Source organism: Telopea speciosissima, chromosome 11, assembly GCF_018873765.1.
Source record: "Telopea speciosissima isolate NSW1024214 ecotype Mountain lineage chromosome 11, Tspe_v1, whole genome shotgun sequence".
NCBI classification, from domain to species: Eukaryota; Viridiplantae; Streptophyta; class Magnoliopsida; order Proteales; family Proteaceae; genus Telopea; species Telopea speciosissima.
Window position 1 is genome coordinate 39392490 of NC_057926.1, and position 25931 is coordinate 39418420.

A 25931-nucleotide genomic window follows, 5' to 3' on the forward strand; every position below is an offset into this window, starting at 1 on the left:
CCAGGAACTGCCAGATTAAAGAATTGGAGAGGATTTTTATCGTGCAAGGACAATGGCCTAGAGATTAAGCGTGGTCATTTTGGACCGTGAATCTTTTTTGATTTTTTTCTGTTCCATCCTTGGGCAGGAAGAAAAGATCCCAATTCGGCTCACTATATATGCTCTGTAACGACTGCTCCTTCAGTAACTTTCTTCCTCCGCTGGCTAAAGTTTGAGCTTCCACTCTCCTTCAAATCTATCATAGCTCTTGACCTTCTTTGTTTTGCAGGATCTTGTTGATTGAGTGGTTACAGAAATGGTGGTAAAAGATGAGAACAGTGAGAGATCACTGGAGTTGTTTCTGAAAATCGGATTAGATGAGAGGACTGCTCGCAACACCATTGCGAATAACAAGGTTACCGCGAACTTAAACACCGTCATTCAAGAGGTAATGAATTCGTTTAGATTCTCTTCCTAATCAAGGGTTCTAATTTTCGTCAAAATGAATTTTAGAATCAGGTTCTGTTTTTTTTTTTTTTTTTTTGGGATTTGTGTAGTGTTAACTATGGAATTATGGCTCTCATTCGAATGATAAAATTAATTTTGTTTTTCCAGGCAGGTGTGAATGATGGATGCAGCAGAGTGGTTGGCAATCTACTCTATACGGTAAACTTATCAATTACTACTAAAGTTATGTCTGTATGGTGGTCTACTATATTTATTTGTTGTGTTGGTGTGCAATTATGAGAGACAGGTTGCTACGAAATTCCCTGGGAATGCACTTAAACACCGGCCAACGTTACTGCAATATGTTGTTTCATCGAAGGTTGGATAGATATCTAAATGGGCTTTGGCTTTTCATTGTGTTTAACGGAATATTGTGCTTGATGTATTCTTTCTCATTGAAATGTGATGTTCCAGATTAAAACACCTGCCCAGTTAGAAGCAGCTTTATCATATTTTGGGAATGTTGGGCTAGATGAATTTCCAGTTAGTGAGTTTGAAGAAGTTTGTGGTGTAGGTATGTTTCAAAGAGTAGTGAAATAAACTCATAAGTTTCGTTAGATTAATTTGACTACCTTAAACCCATAATAGCTTGGTTGCTTTTTCCTTTTCTTGCTGCATGGCTACTCACCTGCAGCTTACTTCTCAATCTTCATTTGGTGCTCTTCATCCCCCTCTCTCTCTCTCTCTCTTAATAAAAAACAATTTTAATAAGTATTACATTTCTGTGAAATTGAAGCCAAATTAGGATAAATTGAGTTGTTTAAACTCAAGAGAGGCTTTTAACTTTTAAGACTGCAGTCTACTTTATTCTGACTCATATATTGTTTAGTGGTTGAGTTAATCTAAGTTCCTTTTTGATAATTCTTCCATTAAAAAAAGGTATACTTGTATATTACATTCCCTTGCATGTTTGCAATCTGTGTCATGCAATCTGCTTTTTCTACAGCGGTTTGTGGAAAAAGAGGAGTGTAATGTCTCAACACAGGCGCAGTGTCAGTGACAGCAATTCTCAAAATCCAGTAATGGGAGTTGGATATATTGGGTTGATTTTTTACACCTGACATTTCCAAATTTATCTTTAAAGGCTGAAGGAAGCCTTGCCTTAGTAGGATTGTTTAAAATTACAAAGAGTAGTCTTGCGTGCTTGTTGTGTTAGATACATGATGTTATATCGGTTTTGATGGCAAGTCACTGGTAAGTAACATATACATTTATGTGTATGGTAAGGTGTATCATGAATTCGTGACAAATGTGAATAAAACAAGTGAGAAAAATTTAAAAGAAATTCGGGCAACATAAGAAACATCAAACTAAGACCATGTTAAAGTAGTAAAACAAAGGAATGCAAATCTGTTAATTTTCTAGTTTAGTTAACGTCTGGCTGTTCATCATCACCCCTTCCCTCCATTTATTGAATCATTTTTTATATTTTGTTTCCATTTATGTTACCATCTCTTGGGGCTATTTTGAATACCTTCACATGTGAGCAGGCGTTGAGGTTTCCGCAGAAGAAATTGAATGCACAGTTACGGAGGTTTTTGAAGAGAGCAAGCATGCCATCTTGGAGCAGCGTTATCGAACAAATGGTAAGTGTTAGTAGGTCATGTGTTTCTGGAAGTACCTCATAATGATATGGTTAGAATTTATTTACAAAAAATACTGTTGACAGGATTTAGTATTTGCTTGTAGAAGGTAATGTTGAGTACATCTTACATCTATGCTTCCCTTGCTTAAAAGGGGAAAAAAAAAGAGATTAGGTTGTGTTTGTTAACATAGCTTGAAAAGTGGCAATTTTTGGTGCATCTTATAGTTTCATTTCTTTGTGCCTTGTCTGTTAAGTGGAAAAGGTAGTGTTATGATATTTCCATCTCCCGTCCCCTTTATGCCAACTTGGCCACTTCACATATTGGTGTATGTGTAGTTGTATTTGCAGTTTTCCCTTTTGGGACAGCTTGATGAAGGGTTTTGTGATGCCAAGATCATGAGTGGTTTTTGATATTTTATTGATTTTATATGTAGGAAAAAAATGGGGGACAAGTTTTGTGAATAAATCTGTTTTTGTAGACTTTGTTCTGTATGTGTGTGTGATTTCCATGCACATGTCATGGGTTTGTTCTAATGAACATATTGAGGCCTGTGGAAACAGTAAAGAGGGTTCAGAACTTCCAACTTTAGGTCATTTCATTTAATTCTTATGCCATATTGTTCTGTTGAAGGCCCTTGAACTAATTTAGATCTAAATGCCCTATGTGACTCTTGGAATTTGGGAAATCGTGACTTGTGTCTAGACTGACACTAGCTCTCTTTATTTATAATAGAACGAGTAGAAATTAGGGTTACAATATAATGATCATAATGACCATAATACCCCTAAACTCTATATTACATACTCCCCCTCTAGTTGGTGCATAGATATCACACATGCCCAACTTGCACAAAATTGGATGAAACATCTTACTACTAAGTCCTTTTGTGAGGACATCAACTAACTACTCATTAGACTTCACAAAAGGAATGCAAATAAGTTCTTGCTTCAACTTCTCCTTGATGAAGTGACGATCAATTTCAACATGCTTGGTGTGATCATGCTGAATCGGGTTGTGTGCAATGCTAATCCCAGACTTGCTATCACAGTATTACATCATCGGAACATGAACATGCAAGCCCAAATCATGGAGAAGACTCTGAATCCCCAACAACTCACAAATACCCTGTGCCATAGCATGAAACTCAACCTCTGCACTAGACCAGGCTACTACAGCCTGCTTCTTATTACGCCAGGTAACAAGATTTCCGCCAACAAAAGTGCAGTATCTAGATGTGTACCTCCTATCTTCAGGTGAACTAGCCCAATCTGCATCATAAAGCCCTCCACACACATGTGATCATGAGGCGAAAAGAGGACACCTTTTCTTGGAGCTGACTTAAGGTACTATAGAATCCGATACAACGCCTCCATATGAGAAATGCAAGGGTCATGCGTATACTGACTCACAGAATTAACATAATAGGCTATGTCAGGCCTAGTGTGAGACAAATAAATAAGATATCCAACCAAACGCTGGTATCTGCCCTTATCAACTGGCTCACCATCCTTAATTTTTAGATGAGAATTAGCCTCAAGAGGAGTGTCAGCAGGCAAACTCGACCTCAAATCAGGTAAACCAGCGGAAGATCGGTTGCAGCAGGATCAATAAAATAAAGGAACAGGAACAAACTTAAAAAGCTGACTCTTTTTTTTATTAATATTTTTGTTTACACATGAAGGAGAACATAAAGGATAAGGAAAAGAAGAAGAAAGGGATATAGAAGGGGGAATTGGATCAGCTCTCTCAGCCCATCATCCTCTCACCCACGGTTTCTCATCATTGCAACGTCTCACAGCTTCAACCATAACTCTTTTCTCTTCAATCTCTGTCCCGTTTTTGCTCAGCCGCATACCGATTTATAATAAAACCTAAGACAATTTCTAGGAATAAAATCCCCTTTAAAATAGAAACTTGAGTCTAACTAGGATTCCTAATTAGGATTACAACTCAAATAGGAAACTAAATAAGTGTCTAATAATAAAAATAACACCAAAAATAAACTCCTCTAAGCCAACAGTCCATATCAGCCCCAAATTATTGTTCGTGTGAACAATAACTTTTTTTTTTGGTCTTCTTCATGCTTCGATCTACATCACTTGCAGCCTAGCATACTGGTCTCTGCTATGAAGGAGACAAGGAATCATATGACACTACATGGGAGATAGGATGCTATGTGCAGGTCCTATGCCTCTGGAACTTGTTTTTCTCGGTCAGTCAAGGGAACAACCACAACGTTACGCCCCAAAATAGAACTATACGGAGCCCTTCCGAATGACTATAGTACAGTATACTACACGAGCCAAGAAAGAGTGTAGTAGACTCCATTCGCCCGTGGAGGTGAGTGGAGGAAGAATCCACAAATATGCTACAGGTATTGCCTAGTTCCCTTGCGGACAACAATAGGTAAATCAAGAGACTTATCAGTATTACTGGGAGGAGGGAGATTACCAGATGGAGAAGTGGACACTAGATCAAGGGTAGGCAATTGGAGTGGCATAGTGGTGGTATTATCAACTTGATTGGTCTTTATTCGAGAAAAAACCCGTAATAATTTGGGCCCCCCCTGAACAGGAGGCTCAGGCGTAACCATTCTATCTGTCGTCCCCATATCAAGCAAAGACTTCTCTCGTGGAACTATTGGACCCTCCTGTGGAATTACTGGACAAATCTCGAGGGGTACAACCAATAACATATCTTCCCGTAAAGAAGTAGATTCCCTTGAAGAGATAAAGAATAATAGGCCTCCATCTCATGAAACACAACATCCATCGTGACCACCATATGACGAGAAGGAGGGTGATAACATTTGTATCCCTTCTGGGTAGTTGAATACCCAAGAAAAATACAATGTAGGCCTCGTGGATCAAGTTTCCCATGAAGGTGATGATTACATGCAAAACATACGCAACCAAAGACCTTGGGAGGAACAATAAATGAAAAAGAATCAATAAGAACCTCATTGGGGCAGTGGTAGCCAATATGCGAGACATCGTCCGGTTTATCAAATAAGTAGCAGAAAGAACAACTTCACTCCAATATTGGGCAAGGACATGCATCTCGAACATAAGAGAACGAGCCACCTCTAATAGGTGGTGATGCTTTCGCTTAGCAACTCCATTCTGCACTGGAGTATCAACACAGCTGGTCTGATGGATAATGCCTAAATCCGCAAGATAAGACTGAAAAGAACCCTCCATGTACTCCTTGCCATTATTAGTATGAAGGACCTGAACGGCTGAACCCGAGCATCATACTAAGTTTGTACTAATTGATGGAAACACCTAAAACAATGAGACACCTCACTCTTCTAATGCATCAAGTAGATCCAAGTGAGCCGAGACGATAACCAGATACAAAGACACAACGGGTTGGGCCCCATACTTCAGAATGAATTAATGAAAATGGAACCAAACTTTTATTGCCTGAACTGGGTTATTTATTTCTAGTTTAAAAGCGCAAGCATCACAAAAAAATTGATTCGGGTTACATCATAGTTGTCACGGCGTCACGGCGATCCAAGTCGGTGGAGGGGTGTCACGTCGATATATCGACGTGTCGCCCGCCATGGCGTTGCCATGGCGAGCATGTCGACCATGTTTTATTTTTTATTTTCTCTATTTTTAATGTGTTAATAGATGTATACTCAAGCCATGTTTTATTTTTCTCTATTGTTTCTCAAGTTTTAAGAAGAAAATTCAGAAATCGAAGAAGAAATCGAAGAGAGAAAGAAGAAATCGAAAGAAATCGAAGAGGGAAAGAAGACGGGAAGAAGAAATCGAAGAGGGAAAGAAGACGGGAAGAAGAAATCGAAGAAGAAATCGAAAGAAATTGAAGAGGGAAAGAAGACGGGAAGAAGAAATCGAAGAGGGAAAGAAGGGGAAGAAGAAATCAAGAAGAAATCGAAAGAAATTGAAGAGGGAAAGAAGAAATCGAAGAGGGAAGAAGAAATCGAAGACAGGAAGAAGAAATCGAAGAGGGAAAGAGTGGGTTACATTTAGAAAATAAAGTATGAAAAACAGTAGATAAAGTGTCCAACAGAGGATGTTCCAAACGCTGGTGCCGTAAACACAACTTGGCCAAAGCAGCAACAGTAGAATCCATGTGATGAGCCTGAGGAGTGAGAACAAGAGAGGAACCATTGTCAAGTAAGTAGAGATCACCACGAATCTTACCTTTGCCAATCGTTGCCCATGTCACCATGTCCTAAAAAATGCCGTTAGAGGGAAAAAATGTGGCCTTGCAGTTTAAAGCCCGAGTAAAGAAAGGGCGTACCCAGTGCATGAGGCTCCTGCCACTGTTGGGTTTGGGGAGGGTCATAATGTATGCAGCCTTACACCTGCTTTGCAGTGAGGTTGTTTCCAAAAATTCGAACCTGACCACTTGGTCACAATGGAGCAACCTATCTGTTGCACCAAGTTCCACCCTCTAGTTTAAAATTTGAGTAATACTACTAATGGAAAGGAGATAAGTAGGAAAAGAAGGAACATGTAAAACTAAAGATAAAAACAAACCAATGGTCTGAACAACTCCCTTCCCAATAATAGAAGAAAAAGAGCCATCCACAATGCGTAGTTTTTCCTTACCTGACGAAGGAGAATACTGAGACAATGACTAGAAGACCTAGTCAAATGATCCCTAGCACCTGAATCGATTATTCTAGGAACAGAGACAGTCGTAGGCTCGTAGCACTAGGATTATTGAAATAAATACCTGAATAGGCAAAATGGGACTCAGAGTGAACTGGCACAGAGGCACAGGTGCAGCAGACGGAGAAGCCAACTGAGTCATCATGTGGCGCAAAATAGAGAGCTGCTCCTGGAAAAAGCTGACTCTGTAGAACCCTTGGTAGTAATCTCAGTATGGTGTGCCAGAGGTGGATTGCTACCATTACCATGACTATGATCACCAGTAGCACCACCATGGCCATCGCCACTAGCCGTCTCGGGACGCCCATGAAGTTTCCAGCAATAGTCTTTAGTATGACACTCCTTACCACAACGCTTGCACTTTAAAAGCTCCTTCATAGACTGGTTGTGATCACCTGAACGGTTGGAAGAACCCCCGCTACGAGATTGAGAACTAGAACCAGAATATAAAGCTGACCTCTCTTGGGAAATCGGCTGTAACATGGCAGTACGTCGACTATCCTCAGACTGAACCAGAGAATATGCCTGGGCTAAGGATGGAAAGGGATCACGATTTAGGACATGGGCCCTACTCTGATCAAACTCAATGTTCAGGCCAGCGAGGAAATCATATACTCTGAGCTTGTCGTCCTGTTTCTGAAGGCAGATGCATCACCAGAACAAAGAGGGTGACCTATGGCTGGACCTAAATTTGAGTTGTATTTGGTTGGCTTTTGGGTCTCATAGTTCCATTATAAGACAGTCCATCTCTCTCTTTCTCTCTCTTGCTGGCAGAATGGTTTTCTTTGGTTGTCCTATGTAATTCTGCCTTGTGGCAAAATGATGTGGTAATTCTCACTGTTGATTAGAAAGGGCAACGTCTTGATTGGACACATCAAATTCCAGACTCATTTTCATCAAAATTTCTCCCATGTATGTCCTTGCATTCATGTATTTTCAGTCGTCCATGTATAGGAATGCATCCTCCCATAGACCTGGATTTCAAAGCCTTGCTTGCTACTTGGCAAACTCTAATCGGGCTGTAGACATGTGTGCAAGGGACTTCGGGGTCTACCTGTTGACAAAATTCAGACCTCATCCAACATGCCACGAGGTAGATTTTTGGGTCAACTGGATAAACTTTGCCTGAGTGGGACTGGTTAAGAAACAGTTCTAGTCTAATTGTTTCACTGCCTTGGGATTTTAGGGCTTTTTTGTCACTTCAATTTTCTCTCTGTTTTTTCATTTCTTTATGGGTCTCTAGGGAAAACATGGATAAGAGTCCTATTAAGGGTCCTAGTTGGTCAGATAAGGTGCAAGTCTTAAAGAGAGTCAAATTAAAGTCCTATATGAGTTAAAGTATTAGGATTGTCATATATATGCTGATTGTGAATGAAAATTTTCAGATTTTGGGAATGGAAACTGAGTTTTGTTAAGTGGTTTTGGCTATTAATGAAAGATGGGGAGCAAGGTATTGTTGAAGATTGGATGCTTTCTATTCTTTATGACTTCTTTTGTGAGTTGATTTGGTTTTTGGCCTTTCTCTATTGCCATTGGAAATTTGATGTTCTGTTTATTCTCTTGTTTCCTTAGTTGGTGATCTATTTGCACAAGTACGAAAGAGGCATCCATGGGCTGATCCTAAAACTGTAAAGGTGATTTTTTTCAATTTGTTATGACTATTTTCTTATGAGATAGTAGTTGTTACTCATGAAACCAATTGAAATAGGATGTAGTTGTTTCTGTGTTTTTTTATTCAATACCTTGCTTCCATGTCTTTTTCCTTCCAACAGCAAGTAATAGAAGCAAAATTATATGGATTACTTGGTGAGAAGACTCCAGCAGATAATGAAAAACCTTCAAAAAAGAAGAAAGATAAGCCTGCCAAAGTTGAGGTAGGGCATGTTTGCATGCCTTTCATATTTAGTTCTCTGCTGTTAATAGATGAATCAACCTTATTTCTGCTCATTTCTGTAGGATCAAGTCAGTGTTGTGGATACTCCTTCAGTGCCATCCCCCGAAGAAGAAATTAACCCTTTTTCAATATTTCCTCCACCCGAGGAAAATTTTAAGGTATTAAATGTTGTCTTTATAACAAGCTATTCATTGAGATCCTCATACAGAGTATGCCAATCTATTTCTCTTTTCGCTGTAAGAAATGTGTTATGATATTGTATCTCTGGGAAGTGGATTTTTAAGCTTTTTCCTGTCATATCCAAAATGGCCTCTGATACTATTGATGGTTTTCATATTTCTGCATGAAAATCTTTGGAAAGATAATTGTAAAACCATATTCATTTGGAATTTGATGAAGCTGATTGCACTTATAATCTTCATTGTTAGGTTCATACTGAAATATTTTTTAGTGATCGCCCTGTATTGAGAGCATGCAACACAAAGGAATTGCTTGAGAAGCATTTGAAAGCAACAGGGGGTAAAGTCTTCACTCGCTTCCCACCAGAACCAAATGGCTATCTACATATTGGTCACGCTAAGGTAGGTATATCTTCCTCAGGAAAAATCTGAGATTCCTTTTCTTTTCTTAGAGATTGATGGCCATTTGTCTTTGCAAAACTAATGCAGGCAATGTTTATTGACTTTGGGCTGGCGAAAGAGAGAGATGGAGGTTGTTACCTGAGGTACACATGGCTCTTCTCAGCTCTTTGGTTCCTTTATGTTGTTTTTTTGGTGTGGCTGTTAGAATTGATCTATTCTGTAGTCTTCTTGATTGTCATCATCCTTCTGCAGTGACTCAACTTCATGCAATTTTAAGTTGGTGAAATATGTCTGGCTATCTTTTGGTTGATACCTCTGCAGACCATGCAGTAACGGAAGCCTTGTGCACCAGGATGCACTTTCTTTTTTGTCTTTTGGTTGATACTTCTGTTTTAAAATCCAATTCAATTTCTGCACCTGAGGACAAGCTACAGTTTGATATTTTGATAATTTTAACTGCACTGATCAATTGATCGAGTTAATAAGCTGCAGAACGGAAGTAATTATGGTTTTGTTACTAAATTGAATTTGAATTACCAAGCATGCCTATGTAAAAATCATCATGCTTATAAACACTTCACCTGATGCAGTTGCATTTTTTTGGCTGCACCCGGCTTGACCCAGTCTGGAAACCTAGATCACGAAGAACCGGGCCCAAAGCTTATGGTCGATGCAGTAGGAGTATTTAGGAATTTATTTTTCTATTTGGGGTTATTTTGTCATTTTATTTATTTTTGGTTTCCTGTCTAGTAGTCGATAGGGATGGATTGGAGTTTGTTTCATACTCTACCATTGTTTCAGAGTTTGTTTAGGCCTTCCCCCCCTCCCCCCCTGTTTTTTATATATATGAATGTAACCCATGATGGGGGAAGATTAGAGTTGACTGAATTGGAAAATTTCTGAGTTTAGTGTGCTGTGCTGTTGGCTGTGAAATCCTTCTTGTCTCTCTTCTATCGTGATTAATCTTTCCTTTCAGGTCTGTTTCCTCCCTTTAATTTTCTGTTTGTTCTATTTTCTTCTTATTCCTCCTCCATTGATCTCTATTTTCTTCCTTCTGGTTTAATCTTAAAAGCTTTATTCCCAGTCCCTGTTTCTGGATTGTACTTGCAGCAGCCCCAGACATTGTATTCGAACTCCCTGGTTACAACCCCAATAGAATTGAGATTTTGGGAGTTGGCTCCCCCCCCTTAGGGCGACCCAAGCCCTAGGTGCTTGTCCCTCAAATCACCTTCTGCTGTGGGATTGACACGAGTAACCAGACCTGGTTCTACTGATTCCGCCAAGTTTTGTTTTCAGGAATTTTGTTGGCTTTTCTAATTGCTGTTTTGAGTGACTGTTGATTTGAATCAAAAGTCCCGTAAGTTAGGCACTTCATGCTGAACTTTCACTTTGATCTGAGTTCACATGAGGGAGAACTCTCACCCAAATCACCTGAGTTCACCGCTTCAGTTTTATCTTGGTGAAGGAGAAGAATACTCTTCTTATTCACAAGGACAGCTGCTGGTTAATATTTCAGAAAAAACCCCTTAATACAAAATTTGTTCCAAAGAGACAATGCTTGAAGCTTCAGAGACGAAAAATCAACAAGAAGAAGATTAAGCACAGACGAAATAACAATATTTCAGAAAATCCCCTTAAGTTCAGCATGAAGTGCCTAGATTTGGGGGAAACAGGCAAAATTTTTCATCTTGTAGGAAGTAGTTACAAATATAATAAAATAATATAAATCATGTGCATTAAGCTTGTTAATTTGAGGGCTCCAGTTTAGCTATTGCCACAAATAATTGCTTGGGTATGAAGATGGTGTTTGTTGTGTTCTTTCGTTTTGAAGTTTCAAACTGCTTATGGCATTGAAAAAAGAGAGAAGAACTTTACACTGCTCTGTATTCTGAACTCCTCATTGATTTGACTTTGATAGGTATGATGATACAAACCCTGAAGCTGAAAAGAAGGAGTATATTGATCATATTGAAGAAATTGTCCAATGGATGGGTTGGAAGCCCTTCAAGGTGTAATTTCAAATCTTGACAAATGATTCATTTAATACCTTGCTTTGGCAGTACTTGACAGTTTTCTGCCTTTGCAGATCACTTATACTAGCAACTATTTCCAAGATCTGTATGACCTTGCTGTTGAGCTGATACGTAGAGGCCATGCTTATGTTGACCACCAGGTTGTTGTCAGGCACTAGTGTTATTTAACTTCTTACAGAATCCTACATGCTTATGGTTTTATGGCCATATGCAATTTTCCTTTTCAAAATATTTTCAGTACAAAAAGATTGATTCCTTGTATCCAACTGGTCATAAGTTGATTGACATTAACTGCATAACTTGACATAATGTAGTTTTGGTGTTACTTCTTATCAACAAGCTGTGGAACAAGATCTGATTTCCCACCTGAGAACTTTTTCTGTGGCTCTTTCCAATTTTACGAGTGACAGTTATCTTTCTTTCCTTCCTTTCTTCACCTTTTTCCCCCTTTGGGGTGGGGGGTGTTGAATTGATGGATTGGTCCTTATAAGTTATAACTGACTGAATGGTTTGAAAATAATTCTAGACTCCTGAAGAAATAAAAGAGTATCGGGAGAAAAAGATGAACAGTCCTTGGAGGGACAGGCCAATCGCTGAGTCATTGAAACTGTTTAATGAGATGAAACTTGGCATGATTGATGAAGGGAAGGCAACCCTTAGGATGAAACAAGACATGCAGAGTGATAACTATAACATGTATGACCTGATTGCTTACCGTATAAAGGCAAGGCTGAGCTTCTAAACTTCTTTGATTCCTGAAATTTACTCCTCTAAATTTATTTGATTAAAAAATTCTGGAGTTTCTCACATTTTTATGATTTGATTCTGGCCAGTTTACTCGTCATCCACATGCAGGAGACAAATGGTGTGTTTATCCAAGCTATGATTATGCTCATTGCATTGTGGATTCTCTTGAAAATATCACACACTCGGTATGTTCTGTTGTTTTAGTTTTGATGACACTTGATATATATTGCTTATTTATATTGTTTTTTGTTCCAAAAATGAATTTCCATGTGTATCTTGACCATTTCTATATGTATCTTGGATACGATATGATACGATATGTCTCTTAAAATAACCCGACCGATACGATACCCGATACCGATACTTTAAACCTTGAATATAACTATCCAAAAATTGTTTTCAGCCCATTGGACTGCCACTAGCACTTTATCGGCCTCAGCCCCTAAGTTTGTGCCGAGGCCTCCATACGGGTTGACATTGATCCAACCATTTCAATGAAACCACATCATTTTCCCCTTACATTGTTTGATTGTTCCTCTCTTACCACATGCTCCAAGATATCATTCTTTGGACCAAAAAGAGTCATTAGGCCATGAAGTTAGGACCAGTTTCTACGCCATACCAGAGAGATTAATGAAAAACAGCCAGCTAGTGGATACAGTGTTGGCTGAATAAGTGAACGGCAGGGTTCTTCTTTGTCTGGACATATGACAATGTTTTGCCCATCTGAGAGTTCCCTTTTGTAGATGGTACAGGGTTAAAATCTTCTCTCTTGTAAAGAATCCCAGCAAATACTTCCACCTTAGGGGGAGCCCCCTTACCAAAAATATTTCCTTCCCTATCAACATCCTAATACTGCTTGAAATGTCATAAGATTTCACTGGATATAATCCTCCTCTTGCTCCATCTGTCAAAAAACTGGTTCTACCATGCCAGAATACACACATTTCTAAGGAGCCTTACACATTTCTAAGGAGCCTTAGACAATCCTAATAACCAAATTTAACCACAACTTTGACAAACTAATGGACCCTAATGGTCTGAAGATAGAAGGCGATCAATTGGGCCCAACTCCCTTTCACTTGACCCTCCATATTGTTTGATAATTCTCTAACATTCAATGCAACTTCATAATTTCTTCTTATGTTTTTTTTTGTTTTTTAAAATATAATTTCATCATATAGTCCTGCTTGGATTGGGTCCAACAGTTGAGTCGAGGGTTCATATAATTTTTGTTCACTGGTTTCTTTGTCTTGTTGTAATTGTTGGGTGAATTTTTGGTTCCATGGACTGGTTTTATCTCCATCTGCTATATTAGTTTAGTTTCAGTTACCAGGATGTGACATGTATCAGAAAATGGGTGATATGATATGAATGGTGCAATGGACAATATTTGTGGACAATATCTAGCTATCTATCAATGGACAATGCTGGGCATGATAAAGCTGTGTGTTTTTCTTGCATGGCGAATAGTTCTTATGACTTATGTTTTGCAGCTGTGTACACTTGAATTTGAGACACGCCGTGCTTCATATTATTGGTTGTTAGACGCACTGGGCCTTTACCAACCATACGTATGGGAGTATTCTAGGTTGAATGTAACCAACACTGTGATGTCAAAGCGTAAGGTGTGCCATTTATATAGTAAATCTATAGAAAGCTTGTGGCTTTAGTTTTTCATGTGGTCACTGATTTTTCCATCTTTTACTGTTGTAGTTGAATCGTCTTGTGACTGAAAAGTGGGTTGATGGTTGGGATGATCCCCGTTTAATGACACTGGCTGGTTTACGACGCCGAGGAGTCTCTGCAGATTCCATCAATGCTTTTGTTCGAGGAATTGGAATTACTAGAAGGTTGAGCATTTTCCCCCTTTGCATGATCACATGATTCATTATTTTATTTATGGGAAGCAGTTTTCTGTACGGGAGTGTGGCCTACGCCAGCACTCCCATGTGTCTATCTCTCTCCTCCTTAAAATAAGGGGATAGAGATGTCTTTTCACATGGGGAGGAGAGAGATAGACTCATGGGAGTGCTGGTGTTGGCCACACTCCCGGACAGAGAACTTTTTCCCTTTATTTATTTAGCTTTTTACAATTGATACCCATGCTAATCTTTATGGTACAGTGATAATAGTTTGATAAGTTTAGACCGTCTTGAATACCACATAAGGGAAGAGCTAAACAAAACAGCTCCTCGTACAATGGTTGTGCTGCATCCTCTCAAGGTATGCATTTTGTTAGAATCTTTCATTGATGAACCATTTTGTCAGTGGTTGACTGATTCTTTCTGTGTTCACAGGTTGTTATTACAAACCTTGAATCAGTTATGGACCTCGACGCAAAGAGATGGCCTGATGCCCAGACAGATGATGCATCTGCTTTCTACAAGGTGAGTGCAGAGTCCTCTGCTTTATCAAGTGTGTGAGCTACTTAAGATGGTTATGCATTCATACAATGAGGCTTGACCTTTTCATTTGTACAGAAATTGATTCACCAACATTACTGGATATCCAGTTGGAACTTAAGGATAGATCGAATCTAGTAAGAGAGAAGAGATTTACAGCAAGAAGAAGAAGAAAGGGAGAAGAGAAGAGAAGTAGGAGAGAAGAAGACGGGAGAATTGATTGTGTGTGTTGAGTTGTTCTCAACACACATATTACTTCATTTATAAAGTCTTCCAAATTACACAGACCTCCCTAGGGAGGTAAAGAGAAACAAAACAAGAAAAGGAAAAATACAACTTGGTCATGTCTTATAACAGGACAATGATAGAATTACCCTTATACAAGATATTCGAACTACTCTAAAACTCCCCCTCAAGCTGGAGAATAAATGTCATACATTCCCAGCTTGCACAATAAGTTACTAAATAGACTAGGAGTGAGACCCTTGGTGAAGATATCTGCTATTTGATCTCCTGTCTTCACAAAGGGAGTACAAATGCACCCAAAATCCAGCTTCTCTTTGATGCAGTGACGATTAACCTCAATATGCTTGGTTCAATCATGTTGAACCGGATTATGGGCAATGCTTATAGCAGTTTTGTTGTCACAATAAAGTCTCATTGGCCTTTCAGTTTCAAAACTCAAGTCTTGAAGAAGTCTTTTCAGCCATATAAGCTCACACTCCATGAGTCATGACCCTAAACCCAGCCTCTGCACTGGATCTAGGTACAACTGGTTGTTTCTTGCTCCTCCAAGTAACTAGATTACCACCCAAAAAGGTACAATACCTAGAAGTAGATCTCCTGTCAGAGACTGAACCAGCCTAATCAACATTTGTGTAGCCTTCAATCTGCAAATGGTCATGCCTGGCAAATAGAAAACCTTTTCCTGGACAAGATTTCAAGTATCTAATGATGCGATACACTACGTCCAGATGTCCACTCCTGGGATCATGCATGAACTGACTCACCACTCCAACTGCATAAGAGATGTCTGGTCAAGTCAAGGAGAGATAGATTAGTTTCCCAACTAATCTTTGGTACTTGCTTGCATCTATAAGAGAAGAACCACATTCATCACCAAGCTTATGATTTGGATTAATGGGAGAAGTTGTTGGTTTGCACCTCATCATGCCTGTCTCTTTCAGAAGATCCAAGACAAATTTCCTTTGGCAGATGTTGATTCCTTTCCTTGATTTAGATACTTCAATACCCAAGAAGTATTTCAAGAATCCAAGGTCTTTGATCTCAAACTGTTTAGCCAGATAAGACTTCAATCTGTTTATCTCAGCAACATCATTCCCAAATTACCACAATGTCATCAACATAGACAATGAGAGTTGTAACTGTACCGTTACCTCTCCTGATAAACAAGGTGTGGTCAGCTGGACTCTGATAATACCCATTCTTCAGGATGGCTTGTCTAAATCTCTCAAACTAGGCCTTAGGAGACTGCTTGAGGCCATAGAGAGCTTTCTTCAAGAGACACACTTTCCCTTCAGCTGAGGGACACTTAAAACCAGGTGGGGGCTGCATGTACACTTCTTTTGCTAAATCTCCATGAAGAAAGCATTCTTTACATCTAATTGGTACATTGGCCAATCTTTATTGGCTGCCACTGAAAGAAGAACCCTGATTGAGTTATGCTTGGCTACAGGGGCAAAAGTCTCCTGATAGTCAATGCCATATACCTGACTATACCCTTTTGCAACTAACGTAGCTTTGTATCTTTCCACTGTACCATCGGATCTATACTTGATTGTATAAACCCATCTGCATCCAACTGGAGTTCTCCCCCTGGGAAGATCAACTAGTGTCCAAGTATTGTTCTTCTCCAGAGCCACCATTTCCTTAGACATTGCTTGCATCCATTTTGGATCGGATAAGGCCTCTGTGACATTTTTGGGAATGAAAGAAGACTCAAGGGCAGTGGAAAAGGCAATACCTGTAGGAGAAATAGAGTCATAGGAAACAAACTGGGCTATGGGATTAGTACAGGCTCTATTCCCCTTTCTCATAGCAATGGGAAGATCTAATTCAGAAGGAGAAGTATTACTTGACTGAGGAGGATGAGACTGAGGATGTGGATCCAAAGAGGGGTTTTGGCAGGGTTACTTTCCCTTCAACTCATACCATGGTTATTTTCCTTTTCCCTTCAACAAGCATTCACTTCTTGTGAATACAACATCTTTGAATCTTATTCTCTTGTATTCTTTTTTTCTGTTAGCATCACCACCACTACTAGCATCAATATCAACAACACCATCAGCATCAGCATCATCAACATCCATTTCTTTGTACTTTCCAATATCAAATAGGAATGGCGAAGTGGAGGTAGGCTCTCTTCCCCTTTCTCATAGCAATGGGAAGATCTAATTTAGAAGGAGAAGTATTACCCGACTAAGGAGGATGAGACTGAGGATGTGGATCCAAAGAGGGGTTTTGGCAGGGTTACTTTCCCTTCAACTCATACCATGGTTATTTTCCTTTTCCCTTCAACAAGCATTCACTTCTTGTGAATACAACATCTTTGAATCTTATTCTCTTGTATTCTTTTTTTCTGTTAGCATTACCACCACTACTAGCATCAATATCAACAACACCATCAGCATCAGCATCATCAACATCCATTTCTTTGTACTTTCCAATATCAAATAGGAATGGCGAAGTGGAGGTAGGCAAGGGAGATAGAAAAAGGGATGACATCAGCATCCTGTTCACTGCTAGTATTCTCCCCCTGAACAGGATGTTGAGGGGAAGAAAAGTAAGGGATAGACTCAAAGAAGGTGACATCTTTGGAGAGAAATCGCCTTCGAGAAGGGGGATGGTAGCACTTATACCCTTTGGTTGAATCAGAGTAGCCCAAGAAGATGCACTTGAGAGCTTTGGGATCAAGCTTGGTGCAGGCTGATTTGTTGATATGAACATAACAAACACAACCAAAGACTTTTGGAGGCAAGGAGAAGACTGAGGATTGAGGAGATAGAAGAGCCAGAGGGGATTTGGAGCCAAGGAGTGGAGTTGCCATCAGGTTAATGAGAAAGGCAGCGGTAAGAAGTGCATTAGACCAGAAAGTCTTAGGCACATGCATACCAAAGAGAAGACCCCTGGTGATTTCTAATAAGTGGCTGTTTTTTCTGTCAGCCACCCCATTTTGTTGAGGGGTGTCAATACATGCCAGTTGGTGGGTTATGCCGTGATCAGTAAAGAATTGGTGGAGCCCCCCATACATGTACGCACCCCCCTTATCAGATCTGACAATTTGGATTTGAGTACTGATAAGTTGATAAAAATCCTTAAAAGCATCACAAACATTACTCTTTTGTTTAAACAAAACAGTCCAAGTAGACCTAGAATAGTCATCCACAAATGAAACAAAGTAATGAAATCCAGACAAAGAAGTAGTAGGAGAAGGCCCTCAAACATCAGTATGGACAAGAGTAAAAGGTGCAGTAGATCTATTACCACGATAAGGATAAGTTGTGCGAAAAACACAAGATTCACACTGAAAAACATAAGAGAAGGAAAAGAAGTAAACAAGTGAGGTAACTGTCTCCTCATAATGACAAAAGAGGAATGACCCAAACGTTGATGCCAAAGCATTACAGATTCCAAAGTACTATGGTCACTCCGACCATAAACATAAGCTGCAGCAGGAGATTGATCAGGTAACCGTGGTTCAAGAAGGTAGAGTCCTCCTTTTTTAGTCCCACTGCCAATAACCCTCTTTGTCTCCAAATCCTGAAAAATACAATAGGAAGGAAAGAAGGTGACACAACAATTTAAGTATTTGGTTAGTTGACTCACTGATAATAGGTTAGTAGCAAAATCAGGAACATGAAGGACAGACTCGAGGGAAGTAGGAGTAACTCTCACATTACCCTTACCAGAGACAGAAGAAAGGGAACCATCAGCAACCCTTACCTTGTCACGGCCAGAGGAAATGGAGTAGGAATCATAATACTGTGACATACCAGTCATGTGATCAGAGGCTCCAGAGTCAATAATCTAGGTGGGTGCAGTAGAAGGAGCAAATGGGACATGTAGAGCTGAGGCAGAAGTGGCTGACCCTCCAGAGGTAGAACCAGTAGCTTACCCTCCAAGATGAGACATCAGCCGGCGGAGGGTTGCAATATCATCCTGTGAGATGGAGTCAGGAGCAGGCTGGGGTCCAGATGTTTCAAACTCAGATGTCACAGAGTGAGCCCTAGCTCCCTCTCGCTCGGGCACTAGATGAACCACCACGCATACCAGGGGGCTGCCCATGAAGGTCCCAACACCTGTCCTTGGTGTGTCCAAGCTTTCCACAGTGATCACATTTAAACCTCTCACGGTGATCTCCACTAGTTGGCCGTTGGCCATTTCCCCCACTTTTCCAGTCTCTATAGGAATTAGAAACAAGAGCAGATCTCTCTGTTGATGGTGCAATATCCATAGTTGTTCTCCTGGTTTCTTCACTTTGCAAGTAGCTGCACACTTCATCCAGAGATGGAAAGGGAGATTTCCCTAAGATTTGGAAGCGAAGAGGCTCATATTCTGGGTTAAGACCACCAAGCAAAATAAGGATCCTTTCCCTTTCGTTGCTCCTGTAGACCTATGCCACATCATCAGAATTGGACAGTTGGAGGTTGTTATAGTGATCAATTAATCATATTCCTCCCACAAGCTGATTACAGTGTTGTAGTAGTCAGATATACTCCTATCAACCTGTTTCATATGGATTATTTTTTGGAGGATTTGATACACTTTTGTTGCATCACCAACTCTATCAAAAACCTTGGAGACACTGTCCCAGATATCTTTGGCAGTCTTCTTACTCATAAACCTCCTACCTATCTCAGGTTTCATGGAGAAAATCTGCCAAGTCATAACAATGGAGTTCTCAGTCTCCCACTTGAGATAGCTTGGATCAGTTGTAGCAGGAGTCGTGATAGACCCAATAATGTATCCCAACTTTCCCTACTGTGTAGGGACAACTTCATAAAACGGGACCAATCCAAGTAGTTGGTGTTGTCCAATTTCACAACAGATATTTGAGTGTTGGGATTGTCAAAGGAAGCCATAGTGGGGAGGCCACTAGCCGGAAGTGGTCTACTGACCTCAGAATCAGCCCCAGACATAGTAGACATGGTACCAAAAATACTCAACAAAACAGATTGGTGTGTTGCACAACTGGGGAGTAACCTCTACCCACACACAAGCAAGAAACCAGCAAACAAAGGGAACAATACACTGCCCAAGCAGGTAAATCCTGAAAGAGAACTTAAGTCAAACACCTTGAGTGCATCTCATAACTATCCAATGTGTTGGCTGCCAACAATGGGGAACAAGAAGTAGCAGCCCAGCTAAAAAGTAACTCGAAAGCACATCCTTGATGAAAAAGTATAACTAACACTCAAAAAAGACTTTGGTTCCATTCCACAATAGCCAAAGGCATTCAAATAGTTGACATCAGCAATTAATAGGGACCATCTCTCTCATTACAGCCAATAAAAAAACTCAACAAGAAGAGAAACCAGAATCTGTCGATACCTGGGAAGCACCGATGAGTTGAGCTAAGCTCCTCAATCAGCTCCTTTCAATAACCAAGCTGTTGGGGGTCTGAAAGAAGGCCTTCAGGCGATTCAAATGCCTCAGTCCTCATCACAAATAGTGAAGAGATGAGAGAGATGAGAGAGATGAGCAGAATGCTCTACAGGCTGGCGGTAATGCTCTGTCCACCTCTAGGGCTTCAAATAAACACCTAGAAAGTATTAGCAGCAAAGGGGGGCATCCATGCGAGTATGCATTCATTATTCGCGTTCCCGTGTCCACAAAGAGAAGAGGAATCGGTTAGTGTCCTGGTGATCCCTTGCACCAAGGCAGTTTTTGATAATTGGCTTATGGACCCAGCTCTTCACAAGATCTCGGTGGTACGCATACTGGAAACCTTAAAGTCTCGGGTAACCTTCAAGGTCTCTAACTCCTCGACTTTGAGATGTGAACAAACTTAAGGTAGGATTTTAATGGGAGTGGTAGTAGTTAGGAGAAATAAGTACAAGAATCCAAAGAATGAACTTGGAGAGAGAAACAATGCGGTTTAGACCCATTCCTTTTGTTTTTGGATAAATGTTTCATTTCTTTCACTATCGCTATTCCAGTTCCTAAGAAAGTTCTCGGGAAGTAGAAAAGATTATGAGAGACTTTCTTTGGGATCTTGGGCATGGAGTTGAGAACATCTGGTACAAATCAAGGAACACTCACATACGTACAAACCCCGATAAAAAATAGAACAAAGGAATGAAACCGTGGGAAATGTGAGGTTTGGTCAATGTACTTCTCATATTACTTAAATTTGCTTTAGGCTATCTTGCCCTGATTCTCAAGGAACTTCATTTTCTGCTGTTTTCAATGTAGGTTCCTTTCACAAATATTGTCTACGTTGAACGTTCTGATTTTCGGGTTAAGGATTCAAAAGACTACTATGGGCTTGCTCCTGGTAAATCTGTCCTACTCAGGTATGTATCTAAGCTCTCATGATGTCAATCTATTTGGACTACCTCTTGCTAAACACCTGTATTTTTCTTCATCCATGCAGATATGCTTTCCCCATAAAATGTACAGAGGTAATCTATGGTGATGATAAGGAGACTGTTGTTGAGATTCAGGCCGAGTATGATCCTTCCAAAACAACAAAGCCCAAGGTTTTTGTCCTGCTAGAAGTGGCAATGTTTAATTAAGAAAATTCAAGGATTCATAAACTGATGGGCCTAAATTATTATTGGAACTGGTTGCAGGGTGTTCTTCATTGGGTTGCACAACCTTTGCCCGGGGTTGATCCTCTTAAGGTGGAAGTCAGGTTGTTTGACAAGCTTTTTCTTTCTGAGGTTGGTTGTGCTTTCTTTTCCCAATATCATCACTTAACTAGTTTATTAAGTATTTTGCTGGGACTTTACTGTTTTCATGATTTGACATCAGAATCCTGCTGAACTGGATGATTGGCTTGGCAATCTGAATCCACGGTCCAAAGAGGTAACATCAGAAGCTTTTGCTGTAGGCTCTCTTGGCAGTGCTGCTGTGGGAGACAAGTTTCAGTTTGAAAGGCTTGGTAATTCCATGAACTCACTTCTTTTTTTTGGCATCTGAATGAAGGTGTTGGGTTACACTTAACCTGCAAGAAATCAGAGAGGCAAATATAGCTCTATTTTGGATGAATAACATGGTTTTATGGACTGAATTATGTTAAAAATCATAAGTAAAATAGAAGGCTGTTTGTTAATCTTTTCCTACAGAACTTTGCTGTGGCAGGATTACTTGGTTAAGTCATCATTGTAGCCGTGGTCATGGTCAATTGATGCAGTTACTTGGTGGGACATATTGGAGATATTTTTGTAATTTATAATTTAATTTTTTAATTCTTGTTTGCAAGATTCGTAGGAAGGTAAGAGTCCAATTAGCTTTTAATTTATTTTCTTTCAGATTATGATAGAGTTTTGTGTCAGTTTACTAGTTTTGTGTCTGTTACGTATTATTTAATTATTATTATATTATTTTATTGGTAATATGTTACTTATATTACTATAGTTATTTAGGGAAGTTATTGGAGTTGTACGTGCGGAGTGGGAGATGTGGGAGAAGTTTTAGGAGTTGTAAGTTGTAACTACTTGTTTGGCTTTGCCTATTTAATAGGCTAATATGGAATACAAGATAGCGAATTAAATCCCTAATTTATCTCTTAGAGATGAGGTAGGCTTCCTCACCCAAGCCAAACCCTATTGCTTCGTCCGTAAAGCATATTCTCTCTCTCTCTCTCTCTTCCTCTTTCTCTCCCTATTATTTCTCTCTTTTATTTATTTTTTATTTCTAGATTATCTTGCATATAACACAAATGGCATCAGAGCCAGATTTGAGAAAAAGGGTCGAGAAATTGGAAGATGCCGTGCATTCACTTCACGTTGGGCAACAACAATTTTGGGGAAGCTTACCTAGACCATGGAAAAGCTCACCAGGTTGTTTGCCAGAATTGGATTGAGTACGTCAACCAACGACCTTCCAATAGAAGCATCTTCAAGCAAGGTAAGGAGACCGAAGGAAGAAAAGATAGCTATAATGGTATACCTCGCACAACCAACAAAGAAGATGGAAAAGATGAAGAAAATGAAGATGACGAAGAAGATGAAGAAAAAGAAGATATCCTTCAAGGAGATTCCATTCCCTACAACAAGATTGGCTCACCATGAGATTATTATTCTGACATTAGTAATTGGGATAATATTCCATATTAGGATATGGGATCCTGGTGCAATTATTATTATATTATTTTATTGGTAATTTTTTACTTATATTACTATAGTTATTTAGGTCATTATTTAGGGAAGTTATTGGAGTTGTACAAGCGGAGTGGGAGATGTAGGAGAAGTTTTAGGAGTTGTACAAGCGGAGTGGGAGATGTAAGAGAAGTTTTAGGAGTTGTAAGTTGTAACTACTTGTTTGGCTTTGCCTATTTTATAGGCTAATATGAAATACAAGATAGTAAATTAAATCCCCTTTATCTCTTAGAGATGAGGTAGGCTTCCTCACCCAAGCCAGACGCCATTGGTTCGTCCGTAAAACATATTCTCTCTCTCTCTATTGTTTCTCTTTTTTATTTTTTTTTATTTCTAGATTATCTTGCACGTAACATCTGCATAGTGTTTTTTCTTTGCTTCAGGTTGTGGAATTAGATCAGAAGTTTCGCAACCGCATACACAGCTTTCACCCAGTTTGCTCTCTTGAATACTATTCTGCCCACAAACTGTTATTTGAGTTTCTTCTTAAGTTTGGACAGATCCTTATGCTACAGTAGATCCTAAAGGCAGTCCTATTGATCCTATTAATAGTTGGTAAAACTAGTCTTCTAGAAGACCTGAGGCAACACCTTGTTGGCTTGGTTCTGATTTTTTCCTGTTACATTCTATTAGAGGGCGGACCTCGGTGGAACAGTGTTGCTCCGTTGTGACCTAGTGGTTGCGGGTTTGAGTCGGGAAACATCCTCTCCTTTAAACAGGGGTAAGGCTGCGTACATTGTATGACCCTCCTCAGACCCTGCATTGGCGGGAGCCTCGTGCACTGTGTACCCACTTACTAATTTGTTCTTTAGTTGCTATTTGCATTCCCTTGTGCTGTATTTTGTTTACACTTGCTATTTCTTCACTTCAGTTGCTGTTTTTTGCTGTTTCTAACCTAAGTTTCTAATTTTAGCCACTTTCTGTTTTCATAATCTCTTGATTTCTCTCAATCTAACCATCGGATTGACTTCTAATTTTGGCAACCCATTCCTCACACCTAATAACCCTTGTGATGAGAGTCGCAACCATATCTGATCACCTTTGGCTAGGTTGCTGATATTGCTCATGTGATGGGTATTGAGAGGCCTGTTGTTCTAGATCTTTGTTGGCTATTGGTTCCTGCTAGCTTTGGGTAATTAGATAGCCATTATGTAATCCTTAATTTATTCAATTCCTTTCCCATCCTTCTATTAGCCTACCAAAATAACATTCCCTTAAGAAATTGCTTAAAGTTACATATTTAACTTTGTTTCTCTTTGTTGTTTGGGTGTTATTTTATTATTCTCTACAGAGTTTTAAACTGTCAAATCATTGGACTCAATTGTCTGTATCACATCTTGGTAGCTGGGCATCTGCAATCCTCATATATGCCATTTAATCATATCAAACACTATCAGTTTGGTTCTTCAATTACTTGTGATAATGACTTTTATGTTTCTTCTATTCAATTTTTTGGTTAGTAATTTTTGATATTTAGAAATATAGAAGTACAATGTAGCAATACAACACAACAACAAAGATAGCAAAACCTCTAACATCTGTGCAGAACTTTCTTTGTGTTTTTCCACTTTATTTTAGGTTTTATACTGGCAATGACATCTGTGCACACCAGAAATTTTCTTTGCTCAAAAAGTTTTCAAATGTGGTTGTTTGACTTAGTTCCATCTTTTTTGTCAATGTGTTTTATTTCAGGCTATTTTGTGGTAGACCCAGATTCTACACCAGAGAAACTTGTGTTCAACCGAACAGTCACTTTACGCGATTCATATTTCAAGGGTGGGAACAAGTAAATCCAGAGATAGGAACTGGGCAACTGGTGGCAGAGATGTAATGTGCATGGTATAAGTCTGAAGGTTTTAGGAGTGGGTGTTATGCTATGAGCGGGTGTATTTTGAATATATTATTCCACTTTATCTTTAGGTTTTATACCGGCAATCAACCAAAACTAGTGTATTTGCATATTTTGTCCTTCTATCTTCTTTCATCTACACAATTACCTGTGTGTTCTCAATCTTATTCATATTATAATTATTAGGGAGGGTTCTCTGAGCAAGCACGGTACTCTACATCCTCTCACATTGTAAAAAAAAAAATCATTGTTTCTCTTATAAAATAATGCATGTGAGGAGGTGCAGTGTACGCCTTAGGTTCAGAGAGCCTTTTCCTGTAAATATTTTAGTAGTTTTAGATTTCTGAAACTATTACTATTGAAGCTTATCAAGCAAAGATCAATTACATTATCAATTGTTCACTCCCTGTGCATAATTACACCATTAGGTGTAATCTATTGTTAGTAAATCACATTATTCAACATAATCTGTGACTGCTAGTAGAAGTCCAAGATGACCAATGTTTGTCAGGTTTGTGTTGAAACAATTCCTTTATTACATCTTTTTGGTTTATAAGTTATCACACAGGCGGTGCGTGAGCACTATATTTGTGTTCTAATTGAACTGTCAAGCAATTTTGTTGCATCAAAGTAAGGTAGATGCTGCAATTTTAAGGTGTGAAATGCCCTCTTGAAGGCCTGTTCAGATTTGTAATGAAGCTGTGCAAGTGAATAGGCAGGGATTTATGGGAAGAGAATGTATCTAGAACTTCCCGAACCACCTCATTGGAATCCCTTAATCTGAATGAAAGGGTTTCTTGGAATGTTGTTGATGATGATGATGGTCAAGAAATTGCTGAGCCTTCTTGATGAGGCAGAGGTGCAAGGGTTGCCCTTTTCTTCTGTTTTTTCCCTCCCCCACCACATTGCATGGTTTGAGGAATCCGTAACAGATTGGCCGGATCAACCAATATGTATCGGTATTGGTCTCCACTGGAATCCATTTCTGACTGATCCTGTATTGTTGGATCGGTATGGATCCGGATCGGTATGCATGATAATATATGTTTGCACTGTAAATCCACTGTTGCCTAATCATGGTTTGGTTTTAGTTCAATCTGACTTGCATCTTGGTTATCCTTTGTCAAATGGCATATCTATTTTCATTAGAATGTGTAAATATGTCTTCTATCATTTATCATGGGTTATTAATTTTCAATTCAAGCTAACCCTGCAAGACATAAATGAACAAAAAATGTCAACATGACCATCCTTGTGGAGGAACAACTATCCGGCTCCTCTCCGGGGAACCCAGCGCCCAGAGAGTGGCATCCGAGGGCTGGGCTGTGCTGCACACATCCCAATCAGCCATCGAGA

At 39.5% G+C, this 25931-nt stretch overlaps 1 protein-coding gene across 1 annotated transcript; it reads left to right on the top strand.

Annotated features, from left to right (window-relative positions):
• The first annotated feature begins 195 nt into the window (after window positions 1–195).
• LOC122645739 (glutamine--tRNA ligase) lies at window positions 196–24652 on the top strand. The gene is made up of 23 exons (XM_043839078.1): window positions 196–427; window positions 595–645; window positions 734–805; window positions 901–1000; window positions 1977–2072; window positions 8294–8355; window positions 8494–8595; window positions 8678–8773; window positions 9044–9196; window positions 9284–9339; window positions 11115–11205; window positions 11283–11369; window positions 11756–11953; window positions 12063–12161; window positions 13473–13604; window positions 13693–13829; window positions 14103–14202; window positions 14277–14366; window positions 20817–20917; window positions 20998–21103; window positions 21197–21286; window positions 21378–21507; window positions 24419–24652. The coding sequence occupies exons 1-23, from the start codon at window positions 296–298 to the stop codon at window positions 24514–24516; spliced, it is 2379 nt and encodes a 792-aa protein (XP_043695013.1). The 5' UTR covers window positions 196–295; the 3' UTR covers window positions 24517–24652.
• Window positions 24653–25931: the final 1279 nt, after the last annotated feature.

Bases quoted from the DNA above. Each gene is read 5' to 3' on its own strand.
- LOC122645739 (XM_043839078.1), top strand. From the start codon at position 296: ATGGTGGTAAAAGATGAGAACAGTGAGAGATCACTGGAGTTGTTTCTG. The intron at 12,162-13,472 runs GTATGTTCTGTT...TATGTTTTGCAG, and splicing joins TTGAAAATATCACACACTCG to CTGTGTACACTTGAATTTGA. The intron at 13,830-14,102 runs GTTGAGCATTTT...TTTATGGTACAG, and splicing joins GGAATTGGAATTACTAGAAG to TGATAATAGTTTGATAAGTT.